Below are 14,515 nucleotides of genomic sequence, written 5' to 3' on the forward strand. Positions count from 1 at the left end.
ACTTTCTGACAGCTCCTTGGAGAAGGCAGTGAAAATAACAGAGAAAAGTACCAGGAAATGAGCTGTAACACTGCAAATGCATTTCTGTATGCTTGCTTCTGAGTGTAAAGTCGAGTAAGTAATTATAGCAGTGCCCTGATGGATGCAAGGTGGACAGCAGTTTGAATGCACACTTTGTCAATTGTCAACTATGAATGAATAGGAGAGGACTGACCCATGTTCACCAGATTTTACAACACTAACAATCACAGAGAACTGTTTTTTGTGGTTTGTCCAGGACACTGGTATGCTACAGATGGTTGGTGGGCTCTGCATGTTGATGAGGGGAGTATGGAGGATGTAGTCCTCAGTTTCCTCGATCAAATGTAGTTAAAAATTTGATTTTTAGTAACATTTGTGTTGACAATCAAACCTACATATGAGGAAGGAGGGAGTAATGTACTATGGCATTTGTTCTAATTGAAACTTAAATTTGTGAGTTCCTTCTCAAGTAGAATTCATCCTGTCCCTGTATCTATTCAGACAGAAGACAGAAAAGCCCTGCTTGTTAATTTAATGACAAAATGATGCAATCTTGTTGTTTTTTTTTCTCTTAAAGCTTGGTAAAATGCGGCTAACTATACCGTGTAGGGCCTTGACTTGTTCGCACCTGCAATGCTTTGATGCCACTTTGTATATCCAAATGAACGAAAAGAAACCAACTTGGGTTTGCCCTGTCTGTGACAAGAAGGCTCCCTACGAACATCTCATTATTGATGGGTAAGTACAGCTTAAACCAAAACGAAGGGTATAACTTACACTTGTGTTACTGCGTTTGTGCAGTACAGAATATGTTGCTCTGCAGTCCTGGTTATCTGGCTATGAGCTGCTTTAAGCTACCTCGTCTTTTAATTTCCCTGCTGTTAGGAACTATTAACGAGTTGCATCTTCATTCAGTGTTCTGGAAGAATTGTGGTGGTCAGACCGTTATAATTAATAGCAATGAAAGGTGTTCTTTTCAATCCCAGGTAGACTTTCTGAGCTATTGTGCCTAAAGGACAGTTATTCTTTTTAACATTCCATATTTCTGGATTTCTAGGTGAAAACAGCACATTCCAATTCCATTTTTTTTTTTTTTCCCTTTTTTTAAATGGGGCAACTGCACAGATCTGCCAATTGATAAGACATTCATGTTAGATCAAATTGATACTGCCACCTTGCCCCCAGGACGTACATACGATTTCACACTTGAGGGGTTGCTATATAGAGAAAGTGACAGAGATTGATTCCCTCCTACTGGCTACCTGCAGAACATTAGGAAACAAATATCAGTCTCTATGAAGAAATGCTGGATAAGAATTCCTGGGTTTGCAGTTTGATTCCTTAGACAGGAGCCTTTTTTCTGGAGTGTGATAAAGGAGGAGAACAGGTAGAGTATCTTGGAGAACTATGTATGAATGTTTTATGGAAAAGAATAAATAAAAGAAAACAAAACAAAACTGAAAACCACCCACAAGCCTTTTTGGAGACATTTAAGGCTTCCACAGGCTGCTTTAGATTCAGGGAGCCCTGAGCTTACATGTCCTCTGCTTTGGATCAAGGAACTGTAGGGTTCCTTCTTCTGGCTTTACAGCCTATACCAATAGAGGCTAACAGTAAATAATTCAAACAGTATCATCCTTATTTCTTCTTGTGTTGCCCAGTGTGGATGGTGGCATTTAGGTGACGTAGCAGCAGAATCCCAGAGAGAAAGTTCTTTCTAGAAAATCTTTTAATCTGGGAAAAAGCAAACTTTCTCACTAATTAAAGCAACACTCTTTGCTAGGCGAGAACCACATGAATAGTCTTGGTCAGAAGCTGGAATTCCCTCTGGGAGTGATGTTGTGCCAGCATCCTAGACGCTTTAGGAGGCACAGCAGGGAGAAGAGTCTGAGTTTAGATTCCCATGCTCAGACTTTGTTAGGAAGTTTTCACTTAAAAAGGAAAAAGAGGAAATACTAGCCTTGAAATATTCAGCTGTAGGGATTGCTTTAATTACTTCCTCAGTTAAATATTGTTGAATATAAATAGGAGTAACTGAGATTTTTCATTTTTCCTTCATTTTGGGAAATGGAAGGTTCTGTGTTTTGAGATTTGGAGGATCCTACACCTGTTGTTTAAGTGAATGTGCAGATTTGTATTGTAAATTTATTTTTATTTTTCAATAGTTTCTTAAGGAATCAGATAAGGAAAGGTTAGAACAACAAAAGTTCTCGAGTCTTTTTCAAAACTTATTCAAACTTATGCTAATAATAAAGATAGTGAATTTACTGAATTAGAAATGAGCTAAGCTCTTTTTGAGGACTGATAAAAAATTTTTGATCGACAGGTTGTTCATGGAGATCCTGAAGTATTGTACAGACTGCGATGAAATTCAGTTTAAGGAGGATGGGTCGTGGGCTCCTATGAGATCAAAGAAGGAGGTGCAGGAAGTAACTACATCTTACAATGGAGTTGATGGTAAGTCATGTTTTGGGACATACAGACTGACTGTCAGACTGTTGAACGTTGCACTTGCTGGTATTCCTTTAACTTTGATACAAGGTGCTTATTTTTGCCCTTTTTTTTGTAGCTTTTGATAAACATTTGTGGGAAAGATTACTTGAGTAATACCTGCTTGGGGCTGGTGTTACTTCTAAGGTATAAGCAATGTTATATAATATTGTCTTCTATTCTAAGTTGTAAGCTTTGTGTATGAAGGCATATCATAATTGTGATGTTACGATGATTGTAGGGTTGCTGAAAGCTACAGCTAATAATGTTGTTTGACTTTGTGTAGGATGCATAAGCTCTTCCATGGAACATCAGGTGTCTTCTCACCAACAATCAAATAAAAATAAGAAGGTAGAAGTGATCGATTTAACCATTGATAGCTCATCAGATGAAGAGGAGGAAGAACCATCTGCGAAGAGAAGCTGTCCTTCCATATCTCCAGCATCACCATTGAATAATAAGGGGTGAGAATTAAGTATGCAGACCAATGCAGAGAGAACATATTCACAATGGAAACATTGATGAATTTCAAGAGTAATTGTATCTAGAAAGTTCTGTATTCAGATTACATCCTAAGTTAGAAGTTAATAGCAAAGGAATTCAGTCTCTTCTTGGAAAGCCTGAAAAGATTGCAATACAAGAATGGTACATATGTTGTACGTAACAGAAGGTATCATACTTATAACATTACATATATAAGGGATGTGCAACACATAAAGATAAATATATACAAATTTCTATAGTTGTGAAAAAGTAACTGAGTTTTTAGGTGTGTAACAGTGAAGTTTTTTAATTGCATTTGTGAAAATGAGTATAAAACCACGCAAGAGGTGGTGGCTTAGAAGTATGTTTTTGTGGGTTTGAAAGTGTTTTTGTTCTATGGAGAAACAGAAAAGCAGCACGTCTGGAGAGAGCAATGAGAAACGACCTTGGGTGTGGTATGGGAGTGTGGGTTTTGCCAGTGATTACTACCAGTAGTATAGTGATAAAGAATGCTGGAATAACCTGATTATACAAGTAGCCAAGCTGTTAATAGCACACTGTTTACACAAACATGTAGGGATGAAAATTGAGGCTGAATCTAAGGGATTGTGCAGACTCATTGAGGTGCTGGAGCACTGGAGATGGTGCAAGACTCACTGAGGTGCTGGAGCAGCATCTTGGTACTCTCCAGTGAAGCTTTGAGATTTAGTAGGGGAGTTGTTGCACATCTCTCACAATGTTCATTATGTGTATTGAAAAGTTGACTTTGTGTTAATTTTGAGAATAGGTATAACCTGCATGGGACAGCAGTAAAAACTTTCAGATGCTGTACTTTTAGCCTTAAAGCCAATATTAGATTTTACACTCATAACAAGCCCTCGTTTCTTCCAGCATTTTAAACTTACCACATCAAGCATCTCCTGTGTCAAGAACACCAAGCCTTCCAGCTGTTGACACCAGTTACATCAACACGTCGCTTATCCAAGACTACAGGCATCCATTCCATATGACACCTATGCCTTATGACTTGCAAGGTGAGCTTCTGTTTGTTCATAGCTGTAAGTACAGCTCTCTAAGCAATACCATTACAAAAGGATGTAAACAGTCATTTTACAATCCAGTACTACAAAATACTATTCTACACCCACAGAAGATGAAATGGTATTTTAAAAGAAAGTTTAGGTTAGTGTCTTAAGGTTTTAAAAGCCTGACTTCAGACTCTCTTCATTACCAGAGGTTGCAAGAAGTGTAATAAGTTTTATGCTGATTACATTTATTTCATTTGAAAATAGGGTGGAAAAAAAAATGGGAGGTGCTTTTTTAAAGAAGCTGAACTTCTTTTTTTTGGCTCTTTACAGGTTTAGACTTCTTCCCTTTCCTGTCAGGAGACAATCAGGTAAGTTGAGGAGAATCAAGTCATATAGCAGATTTCTTTTCTGACTTCTTTTCTGACTTCTTTTCTGAGAAGGGGTTGCTGGCATGAGTGTTTAGGTGAGGAAGGAGCAGACTGACGATGCAGTTGTGAGTGCAGGCAGGCTGCAGCTTTTTCATATACAGAGAAACTGTAAGCAGACATAAGCATTGCCACCCTATTGGTGTAGGATAAGATATAACATAGGTAAACACTTCACTTCTCAAGGGTTTTAAGCTAATCATCTGCAGCTGGACCTTCAGCCATGGCTGAGGATCATTCTACAATGCACCAGCCACCTCCTGAATTTTTCAGACCTTATGTCTGGCCTTTTGCTGCCTGACAGTGCTGGGCCCCACCACTGGGACTCTTGACAGTCCTCTACACAATTCTGAGAGTCAGGGCAGCTCCTTTTTTTTTTTTTGAGGTCATTTGCCTGTTCACTCTGCCACTTTTTTTAAGTGCTTACTGAAACAGGCTCTGTTGGTGCTCTCTCCTCCAGTTTTGGGAACTAAACGGTTCATTCTCAAAGGGAGTCTGGGTTGGCAAGCCCTCTCATTTGATTGCTTTTCTCCTGTGCCTTCAAGAAGAGAGGGGAGTCTGGGGTAGTTCACCTTCCATTTTATCCCTTCATGCCTGTTCTGCCATCTCAGGTGGGAGAATCCTATTAAATGTAGAAGGGATACTTCCATAACAAAGCTAATTCTGACTAGAGCCTGTGTAGTAGAATTTCATTTCAGAAAAGCTGTCTTGACTATCCTGATATACAATAAAAAACACAGACATGAGAATTACTCTGAAATGAGTACTACAGAAATCTGGCATAACTATACCAGTGCGTGAGTGTCAGGGAACAAGGCCAAATAGCCTGCTTGATGTTTCATCAAAGTGATAATAAGTGAAATACCAAGAGTAAAATCACCTTACAGGTAAATTGCATTTAAAATCTGATTATTGATAGCTGAAGTTCTTGCGTTTTGGGGGCTGCCTATCAAAGAGATTAACTTCAGACAGCCCTTGCTCCCTTCTGATGGAGCTAAATGTGCTATTTCTAAATGTATTTTTCACTGAAGTATGCTTTCCTCCACCAGCAGTGATTAGCACATGGTTTTACCAGCTCTGGTTGGTGACCTCTGAGTGGAGGAAAGGGATGGCAAAATGATTCTTTGAATTTTGGGGAATTTTTCTAACAAGGAATTTTATGAAGAGGTAAAAGAGTGCTGCTTCTTACAAATTCTGTTTGGGTGTCTTGCAGTACTGTTACATTTCTAGTGATTATGCTTGCTAATGCCAGTATTTCCAATTTTTTCTTTGGCTTCAGAAATCAGGGGCTGCAGAGGTAAAAGTTCACTGCATCGGTCCAATTACCTTACAGAAAGGTTGAGTAGACGAGCTGGTGTGAAATCCAGAAGCTGTCAGAGCTGTAGCTTACAAGTATATTCTCTTGTGCTGGTCTGAATCAAAACTATGGTGTCTGAAATGTAACTTGAAAATGTTGTTTTTCCCCCCCCAGCATTACAACACATCCCTTCTTGCTGCTGCAGCTGCGGCAGTTTCCGCATCAGATGATCAAGAACTCTTACACTCTCGTTTTTTCCCATATACTTCATCTCAGATGTTTCTCGATCAGCTAAATGCAGGAGGAAGCAGTTCTCTGCCAGCCACAAATGGTAGCAATAGTGGCAGTAACAGCAGTCTTGTTTCCTCCAACAGCCTGCGAGAGAGTCATGGTCATCCAGTTGCAAGTAGGAGCAGCACGGACACGGCGTCTATCTTTGGTATCATACCAGACATTATTTCATTGGACTGATTTTTGGAGCAAATGAACTTGTCGGCAGAAGTCTTTGTGCTTGATTTTACTTTATGTTAGAAACATAGACAAGTTTTTTTCCTTTTTTAGGGAAAAAAATTTACATGTACAGAGAACAAAACTATATTTTCAGTTTTACTTTTGTATATAAACCTAAAATGGCCTCACTGGTAAAAATAACAAAAAAACACAAAAAGGAAAAAAAAAAAAAAAGAAGGAACTTCAGTTCAATTTTATGGATGCTGAAGATTTTACACCTGTGCATTTGTCATGTGAGTTACTTTTTTTCCCCTTTAGTTTGGACACAAATGGCATTATTTTTCTTCACAGTTACATAAATGGGAAAGGAACTGAACTTTTGAAGTTCAAACGTGTAGGAGGGTATTTTTTTTTTTTTTTTTTTTTGCCTCTTAGAGACATTTATATGTGGTGGTGGAATCTAATTCCCCCATCTCATTTTTTGTGCAGAATTTTATTATGCTTGAAGTGGAATAAACCCTACCCAGACTGTTCCATACCATTCCCTCTGTTTGCAGGACAGCCTTTCAGGACTGTGTTTTGTCACTTCTGGTTCTGTGTGACCCTCTGTTCAGATGACATTTTTTTGGAACTCCATGCTTCAATCAGGCATGTTGCAAGCTCATTAGTGCACCAATTATTCTTGAGGGCCAGACTCAATAAAATCTTAGGCTGAGAAATTACTTGGCTGTGCTTATGTGGGACAAGACAGAATTTTTTTATAGAATCTAGCCCCGACTAAAAGCATCGACATATTTGACTGTAGGTTTTTGTTTCTAATAACTTGCTATGAAATCCTTTGAAAATAACTGAAAATCCTAATCAAAATATTAAGCATGTGTCAGTTTTAACTTTGTGGAACTGCTTGTGCTTTCCAGTTAGCCATGCGTGTATAAGCGGCCTACTGAAGCGAGGCCTATCTCGTTCTGTCTGGGAAAACCTACTTTTAGCTGCCGTAGATCAAATTCCTGCTTAAAAGTGAACTTTTCAACAAAAGGAAGAAAATACAAATACCAACGCGCTATTGCATGGTTTGTGCAGCTGGTAATGGTTTTGGTACACTGTCTCTTGATTTCACGTTCATCAAAATTACGTTGATATTACGTGTCCAATGCGAGTCTGCTAAACCAAAAACTAATCCCAAATGCCCTACCCTGCACTTAAATGAATTTCTGCCTATTGAAGTCTCTTAGGGTAGCGGGTTTCATATTCAGTTTTCTCTTTTTGGACTTGCAATTACTGATTTCCCAGTTTTTCAGTATGTTTATGTTGAACTTTTTGAGCCACACTTACTTCCTGGTTTCTTTTCTGTTTTTTTTTTTTTTTTTTTTTTTAGGTTGTGCATGACATAGGAAAATCTTTTTTTAAGAACTGGTGGATCATTTGGGCTGATCCATTCTTGTTACAGAGAGAAATGTGTAAATAGCTGGAATGCAGTTTTTCAGGAGATTCTTTAAAGTAAGAGTGGGGGGAGGGAAGGAGGTGATTCTCTTGCGTCCCAAAGTCCACGTCAGAGAGAGTAAATATTTCCTCTGGTGTGAAAAATATTTTTTTAACTGGTTGAAAGTGCAGGTAACAAGTTTATCAGGAAAGAGAGTAAGGAATACTAAAAATAGCAGATTGTTGTCTGAATTTTTAATGTCCAAAACTGCAGCTAGTTGCTTTGAGCATTGACAAGGGCCACCTTTTGCCTATGAAGTTGTCTCAAAATCTTGCATTACTTAAAAAAGAAAAAAAAAGAAAAAAAGAAAAAAAAAAAGAAAAAAAACTTTAATCCAAGTAGCATTAGGTATTGCTGTATGATCAGTTGTATGGTTATTTGAAAGGTTCACATGATTATGTGGCATCAAAATTGTTTTTAGTGTTTTTACAGCATCCCTCTGCCACTAAATAGTTGACTTGAATTTTGAAAACAAATGTTTGTGTTTATATGTATATGTGTGTGTATATATGTATTTATAGATCTGTGTGTGTGAGTTAAAAGTGAGTTAAATAGTTTTTCCCATGCATGTGTATTTCATACATATCTGGCTGATATATATATATATATTTCACCATACACCAGTTTTATAATTTATTAAATGTCAGTTAAAAAATAAATAAAAGGATAGAAAATGGGAAATACTTATTTTTTAAACTCAGTCTGATTTTGAAGTGATTAAACCTACATTAGGAATATGTCTCATACATTTTAGTCATGAATCCTAACCTGGTAACTTCAGAGCATATGCTTTGCTATGATACCTTTTGTAAATCTGGAGTAACTCCGGTCCTTCCCCACTGCCATCCGGGTAACTGGGAGCGTGCGTGTCCCCAGCTGCTGGAGCACCTAAGAGAAATTCTGGAGAGCTTTTGCTGATGATTGCACAACGTTTCCGTTGCCTGTATTGTTCAAGGTGAGCTGAAAAACAGCTTGCGTCAGTTTTGACGATGGTATTAAAATCCTGTTAATTCACGTATAAAATTAATCGTGGCAAGCGTATGGTAACACAGAACCTGGCACCTTTCTGCCTGTGTTAGTTTTTGGAAAGTGAGGTCAACTGATGATGTCTTCCACTTCCTCACAAGTTCCCCCGAAGGGAAGGAAGGCCACTCAGTTCTCTGCAAACTCATTTTCTAACCTCATCGCTCTACAGAGAAGGGGGAGAAGTGTTCCCAAGTCCTCCTTTGTGGTATTAATCCCATATGCTTTGTGAGTTTTCCTACTTCATGCTAAGGTGTTCTTTATAGTTGATAATTCTCTGTGCCTCTGACCACAGTTAACATTACTTGGTAGAAGTCTCAGTCTGAGTTCTCGAAGTTCCCTGCAAATGTATCTCCAGAGGTTAATCCCCGTTAGTTTGCAGTAACTGAAGATGCAGCGAGGTGACCCAGCACGTGCCTGGCTCGTGGTACTGCTGGCTTTGCTGTAGCTTTCAAAGCTCCTGTAATCCTTGGGCTGGTGGCTTCGTGTCCTCAAATTCTTCACTAGAAGGGTTTGGGGTGCGCACACGCGTGCCTGATGTGTGTAGGTACATCCACACGTGGCATGGGGAAATGCTGCTGCTCCAAGAGCAGGGTGGAAGCAGCTCTCAATCACTCTCGTGGGCATTATTGGTGTGTCTTTGGGAAGAACAGAACACACTGAGCTATAACCTAGAGCGTGCATTGCAAACACCGTGGTACGTCCACAGTTAAAGGCGAGATAGCGATTTGGGCTTGCCCATCCCTCTCCACGGCAAGGATTCAGTAAGGCAAGGATTGAGTAAGCCTTCCAAGGACGGGCTGCATGATAGGTTTTCCTTGGACTGTCTTGGAGCTGCCTCCTAACGCAGAGCAAAGGACTGGGAGGAGAACAAGCTGGAAGTTAATTCTTTGCTGCAGTTCAACATTTCAGGGTTTTAAGCACACTTTAAATATTTTCAGAAAGGGTTTTGTTTCGTCAGTGTAACTGTTTTTCTTTCTTTTTTTTTTTTTTTTTTTAACCAGAGCTTAGATTTCTAACAAGGGAAAATTGCTGGTGGTCCCCGAAAGTGCTGCTGTTAATTGTTTTAATTAACAAAGGGAAAAATGTATATAAGCAGAATATTAAAATTACCATTAATTCCATGAATTTAAATCTGTCATTCATTGCCTTAAAACTTTCTCTTAGTTTCCATACGGCATGCCAAACCAGTAAATGGCTTTTAAAAATGTATAGTAGACCAATGTCAGTTTGTATAAAAGTACCAAGTGAAAATATTTATTATATGCATTGGAAAAAATGGTTTACCTATTGAATGTTACCTGTTTATGTAGAAATCTTTAGATGTAATAAAAAGCATTCAGCTATGTTGTGTTCTCTAAAAAAAAAAAAAAAAAAAAGGGGGGGGGGGTTTGCAGGGTGCTTTCTGTGAGCTCAGAGTTGCAGAGGAGCCTCTTGAGCAGGAATGCTTTGCTTGGAAATGTTTTGTGGCATGGAGTGGTTCAGGCTTGGCTCTCCCAGCTCTGACAATGCTGCTTTGTTTTGTGAGTACAGGTGAAGTGCCGTTCCCTTTTGCTAGCTTTTCTGCTTTTATTTGGGTAGTGTTTACCCAGCCTGAGAGGGCAGCACCAGCCTGCTGCCATACAGGTGTGTTCTGGGGTGATCCGAAGCAATTCTGAGCTGATCAATCCCCGGGACATCCGAGCTTTTATTTTGTCTGCAGATGAACAGATTTGTTAATCAGCTGTTCTGGTTAACATAGAAGTATTAAGCACGGTGCTGGATCATTTCTAATTTAGCTCTTGATGCATATTGGAAACAAATCATCCTGAATGAACTCCTTGTTTCATAAGCTAATTGTATTCACTCAAAGTGAGCCAGGGTCTTGCTCCCTTGCCCTGCTACGAAGCACCAAAGCCCTGGAGCAGCTCCGGTGGGCAGGAGGCTGCAGCCTGCGGGCGGACTCGGGGTGCCCAGAGGCTCTGCACCAAGGTAGGTGAGGTTTTGGCCAAGTGTTGAGATGAACGGGGCATAGTGGGGACAGTTACAGGGAAACGGTGTCCCTGCTGTTAGCTGGAACCTGCTCCTGTTCTAGGGAATCCCAAGCTGTGTGGCACACCATGGACGTAAGTGCACTTGTTGAAGTAAGAGTTGTTTTTTTAAGCACGACACGTTTGACACAAGGAAATGTTACATCCCGTTTATTTAAATATCAGCTCACACTTCGCAGCAGAGCTTCTCTGGAAATGGGGTGGGAACCTGTGTAAATGCAATCGCAAGGCAGAATGGGGATCCTTAAAGGCAAATGCTGATTCCTGAGTCCAAGCAGCAAGGAGGAAAAAATGAAAAAAGTTTCAGGTCCTGCCCTTATCAAATCTGAATTTCAGTAGTCGACTGTAGGAATACAAATGGCGTGGGCGAATTCTTCATATCTTATTGTTCCATTTGGTCCAATCTTAGCCTCTTTTAGCAGGTCATCAACTGAAAGAAAGCACAAAAGAAAATACAAAGATGAGATTTGGTACATATAATGGATGTTTCAATATTCAAAATAAGAGGTTTTCAAAGTGAGTTTCCAGGATCACTCGCAGGTGCCAGCCAGTTTTAAGCTCAAATTGATTTTGATTTGATCTTGGTGTCAGTGTCTAACTTTTTAATAAAAATTTGGAGCAGACATTTTCTCTGAGTTCCTGTGAAGTGTGGTGCTGGTAATGAAGCTCTTGCTGGGTCACACCAGCTGAAGATCGGTTCCTGAGGCTTCCCCATGGAAAAGATCCACAGATTGAATCCAAATCAGCGTATAACCACTCTTGGTAGGTCGGGTTGTTGGGTTTGAGTAACAAAATTGTTCCTATTCAGTTTAGCTGAACTAAGTGCTTATATAGATTACAGGCCCGGCTTTAAGTAGATTTGTGTGCCACTTCTAATATCAGCTTTGTGTTTGAAAGCAAAGCATCCCCCTCTTGGCTGTGGCTCCAGCTGAAACCCATTCCTGGAGAAGCGGTAACTGCGGTCACCGCCTGGCAGCAGCGATGCTCCTCGAGCTGGCGTTGGGAATGCCTCGGGGGTGATGTCAGTTATTGGACTTAAAACGTTCCTTTCTGCAACAACTAAACCACCAAGAGGTATTTTCCCATGAAATAGTAAAACGTCAGTAAAATAAGAAGCACATGAGGAATTATGCATAGAAAATACTTGCAGGCAGGTATCGGTGTATGGATAAAGGGATATGGGGCCAGCAAGGCGCTCTGGGGAGCTGCAGACACAGAAGGTAAGGAACGATCCCTTGCTTCCAGATCTAATCCTCTCAAAGAGAATATCCTGATGGAAATCGAATGCTTCTAACGGCATAAATTCGGAAATAATTATTCCCAGAACACTGAGAAATAACACAGAAGAAAAACGTGTCGGTTCTCATTTGGTACGAGTACATTAGAGGAAAACGAAGCGCGAGCTTTTCTGGAAGCCCTGTAAATGAAGGTATGTGCCAGTAGTTACTGAACAGCCGCAGATGCTAATGAAATTGAGTCTGCTCTGGCATCAAATATTTATGGCAGCTTAGCAAGCTGGAGTTCAGCGTGTCAAGCCAAAGGGGGAATTTCTTGTTGAGAAGAAGCATCGCTTGCTTCGTGGGATCTATGGTGCTGCGTTAGGAGCTGGCGGATGGGCTGCACATTTACTCCCAGAGTAATGGGAAATCCCCCCCGCGCCTCCCGAAGCTTCTCTGTGTAATAGTGGTTCTTGCTGGGATGCCTTTAATTAGGGTTAATGCCTCCGTGTCTTCACTGTTTGTTCAGCTCTCATAATAGCTCCGAAAGTGTTTTCAGATGTAAATAGCTGCATAAACTATTATTCCAGTTAAACAATTGAGGAAAACGCTCAACGTTGTGCCTTGCTGGCACATCACCCGTAAGGCTGGCTTAGCTGATGGGTGCACCAGGATGGACAGACCTTGTCCTGATGAAATCCAAATCTCCTTTACCATCAGGAAGGCCCTCAAGGAGCCTGACGGGGGCTGCACAACCCCAGCACCTTGGTAAAACCTGGTAAAACTCCCCCCTTGCCTGCCTCAGACTGCTAGTAGGGGTTTCTGGTGCCCCAATTTTGGCAGAGGGGAGCAGCTTTCAGACAGGCAGGACTATTTTTCTCAGCTCAGGAGCACACACTACGTCTCTGCTACGTCTCTGTCTGGTGAAATACCTTCTTCCTCAGAGAGCTTTTCTCCCAAGTTTGTCAGCTTGGCCCTCAGCTCTGAGACGGTGATGACCCCTCTCTTCTGCCTGTCTATCATGGACAAGGCCGTGAGGATTTCCTTCTCAGGCTCCTCCTGCTTCGTTTGCCTGTACATTATGTTCAGGAAAGTGGAGAAATCCAGTTCAGCATTTTGCTCTGGGGGGGAAAAAAAAAGAAAAAAGAGCAGATTCTTTACGAGGGGCTCAGTGCTGCAGTCCCCACCCAGCCCTAACACCCTCCTCTGTCCTCCCCCCCAAAAAAACAACCAACCAAACAAAAACCCCTGCCAGGACCAGATAGTTTAACTTCAATGTGCTCATCATTTTTTTTTTCTGGCTGTAGCCCAGCTCGATTCCCTCGGCTGCCCTGGACTCACCGATTTTGTGCAGGTGAAGGTGCCTCTGCACCTCCCCTGGCGTGGGGCTGGCTCCTAGGCACCGCATCACGGCCATCAGGTCGCTGGCTTTGATCTTGCCTTTCTGTTTCTTGTCGTACAGGGAGAAGCATTCCTTGAACTCTAATTAAAAACCAAAACTCGCCGTTATGCCATGTAAGGTTACCTCGAGCTGCAGCCCTGCTCCTGCTGCCTGCGGGGCGGCGTTGGTCTGGTTCCAGCGGGGATATTGTGTCTGCCTCCGGTGTCTCCTTTCACAGAGATACAGGACGGGAAGGTTGAAGGGAGGGGGGAAAGGACCCAGAATATACTGCCAAGGGTAATTAAAAGTCCAGGCTTAAAACTAACTGAGCTGATTAGGGTCCTTCGATCTAATGAGGGAAGTCTGAAAGCGGAGGCTGGTCTGCAACCGAGTTCAGGACCATTAGGAAGCGTTTTTCTCCCCATTCCTGGGGGCAGGAGGGGAGCTGGAGGCAGGGATCGGTCCCTGCCGGTGCTGCCCTGCAGGTGGACAGCTGGACCTTCAAATGCCAGGTGAAGGAAGGGGTAATGCAAAGCACAGCGGGGTTTGCAGAGGAGCTGGGAGAACCCAAAACCCCAAAACCAGCCTCTTCCACACCCCCCCATCACCCCCATCCTCGGTGCCCATGTGGGGGCCAGGTGCCCATGGGGGCTGTGGCCCCAGCTGCCCCCTCCCATGTTGCTGAGCCGCAGCTTAACAGCTTTGCAGTAATACTTGCAGTAATACTCTTACTCCAGCTCTCTTCCGTGTTTCTCGTAGCAAACCCTTCCTGCTTGAGGCAGGGGCCCCCTTCCCAAAGCCAGTCCCCATTTCTCGCCCCAAGCCCCCGCTGCCCCAGACTGGCAGCGAGGGTTTGTCCCCTCACCCCTCTTTGCTCTGATCAGAGGTGAAATGATTGTAGGTGAAAAAAAAAAATACAAAAAAGTACTTACCATTAATTTGATCCTGTGACAGAAATTTTGCCTGCAGCGAGAAAAAAGGGAGAGAACAGCACCACAACTTTAAAATCTGGAAGGGGGGGCACAGGGGGGTGCGGTTTGTACCAGCCCAAACCCTCGCTCACCATTATTTTGGGTCTTTCCGTGTGTTTCAGGCTGTGGGGACGGGCGGCTGCTGCCTTCGGTGTCAGAAGGGCTAAAGTCCGCCAGCCCTGGGTGGTGAGGCAGGGCTGTAATAAATACCCCGCTGCC

The 14,515-nt window shown here is 41.9% G+C and overlaps 2 protein-coding genes across 2 annotated transcripts in view; one reads left to right on the forward strand and one right to left on the reverse strand.

Moving 5' to 3' along the window:
* The window catches only part of PIAS1 (protein inhibitor of activated STAT 1), a 50,890-nt gene extending 44,478 nt beyond the window's left edge, over positions 1-6,412 (forward strand). The window contains exons 9-14 of the mRNA XM_032194851.1: positions 599-759; positions 2,348-2,478; positions 2,798-2,975; positions 3,886-4,028; positions 4,353-4,390; positions 5,919-6,412. Coding sequence (XP_032050742.1) covers positions 599-759; positions 2,348-2,478; positions 2,798-2,975; positions 3,886-4,028; positions 4,353-4,390; positions 5,919-6,215 — 948 coding nt within the window. The 3' untranslated portion in view covers positions 6,216-6,412. The remainder of the gene's footprint in view (positions 1-598; positions 760-2,347; positions 2,479-2,797; positions 2,976-3,885; positions 4,029-4,352; positions 4,391-5,918) is intronic.
* Positions 6,413-10,934: 4,522 nt separating this feature from the next.
* CALML4 (calmodulin like 4) lies at positions 10,935-14,430 on the reverse strand. Its single transcript, XM_032195275.1, has 5 exons — positions 14,389-14,430; positions 14,258-14,288; positions 13,286-13,426; positions 12,877-13,065; positions 10,935-11,157 (listed from the first exon to the last, which is right to left on the reverse strand). Exons 1-5 carry the CDS (start codon positions 14,389-14,391, stop codon positions 11,060-11,062), a joined length of 462 nt encoding a protein of 153 aa, XP_032051166.1. The 5' UTR covers positions 14,392-14,430; the 3' UTR covers positions 10,935-11,059.
* Positions 14,431-14,515: the final 85 nt, after the last annotated feature.

This window comes from Aythya fuligula, chromosome 11, assembly GCF_009819795.1.
Source record: "Aythya fuligula isolate bAytFul2 chromosome 11, bAytFul2.pri, whole genome shotgun sequence".
Classification (NCBI taxonomy): Eukaryota; Metazoa; Chordata; class Aves; order Anseriformes; family Anatidae; genus Aythya; species Aythya fuligula.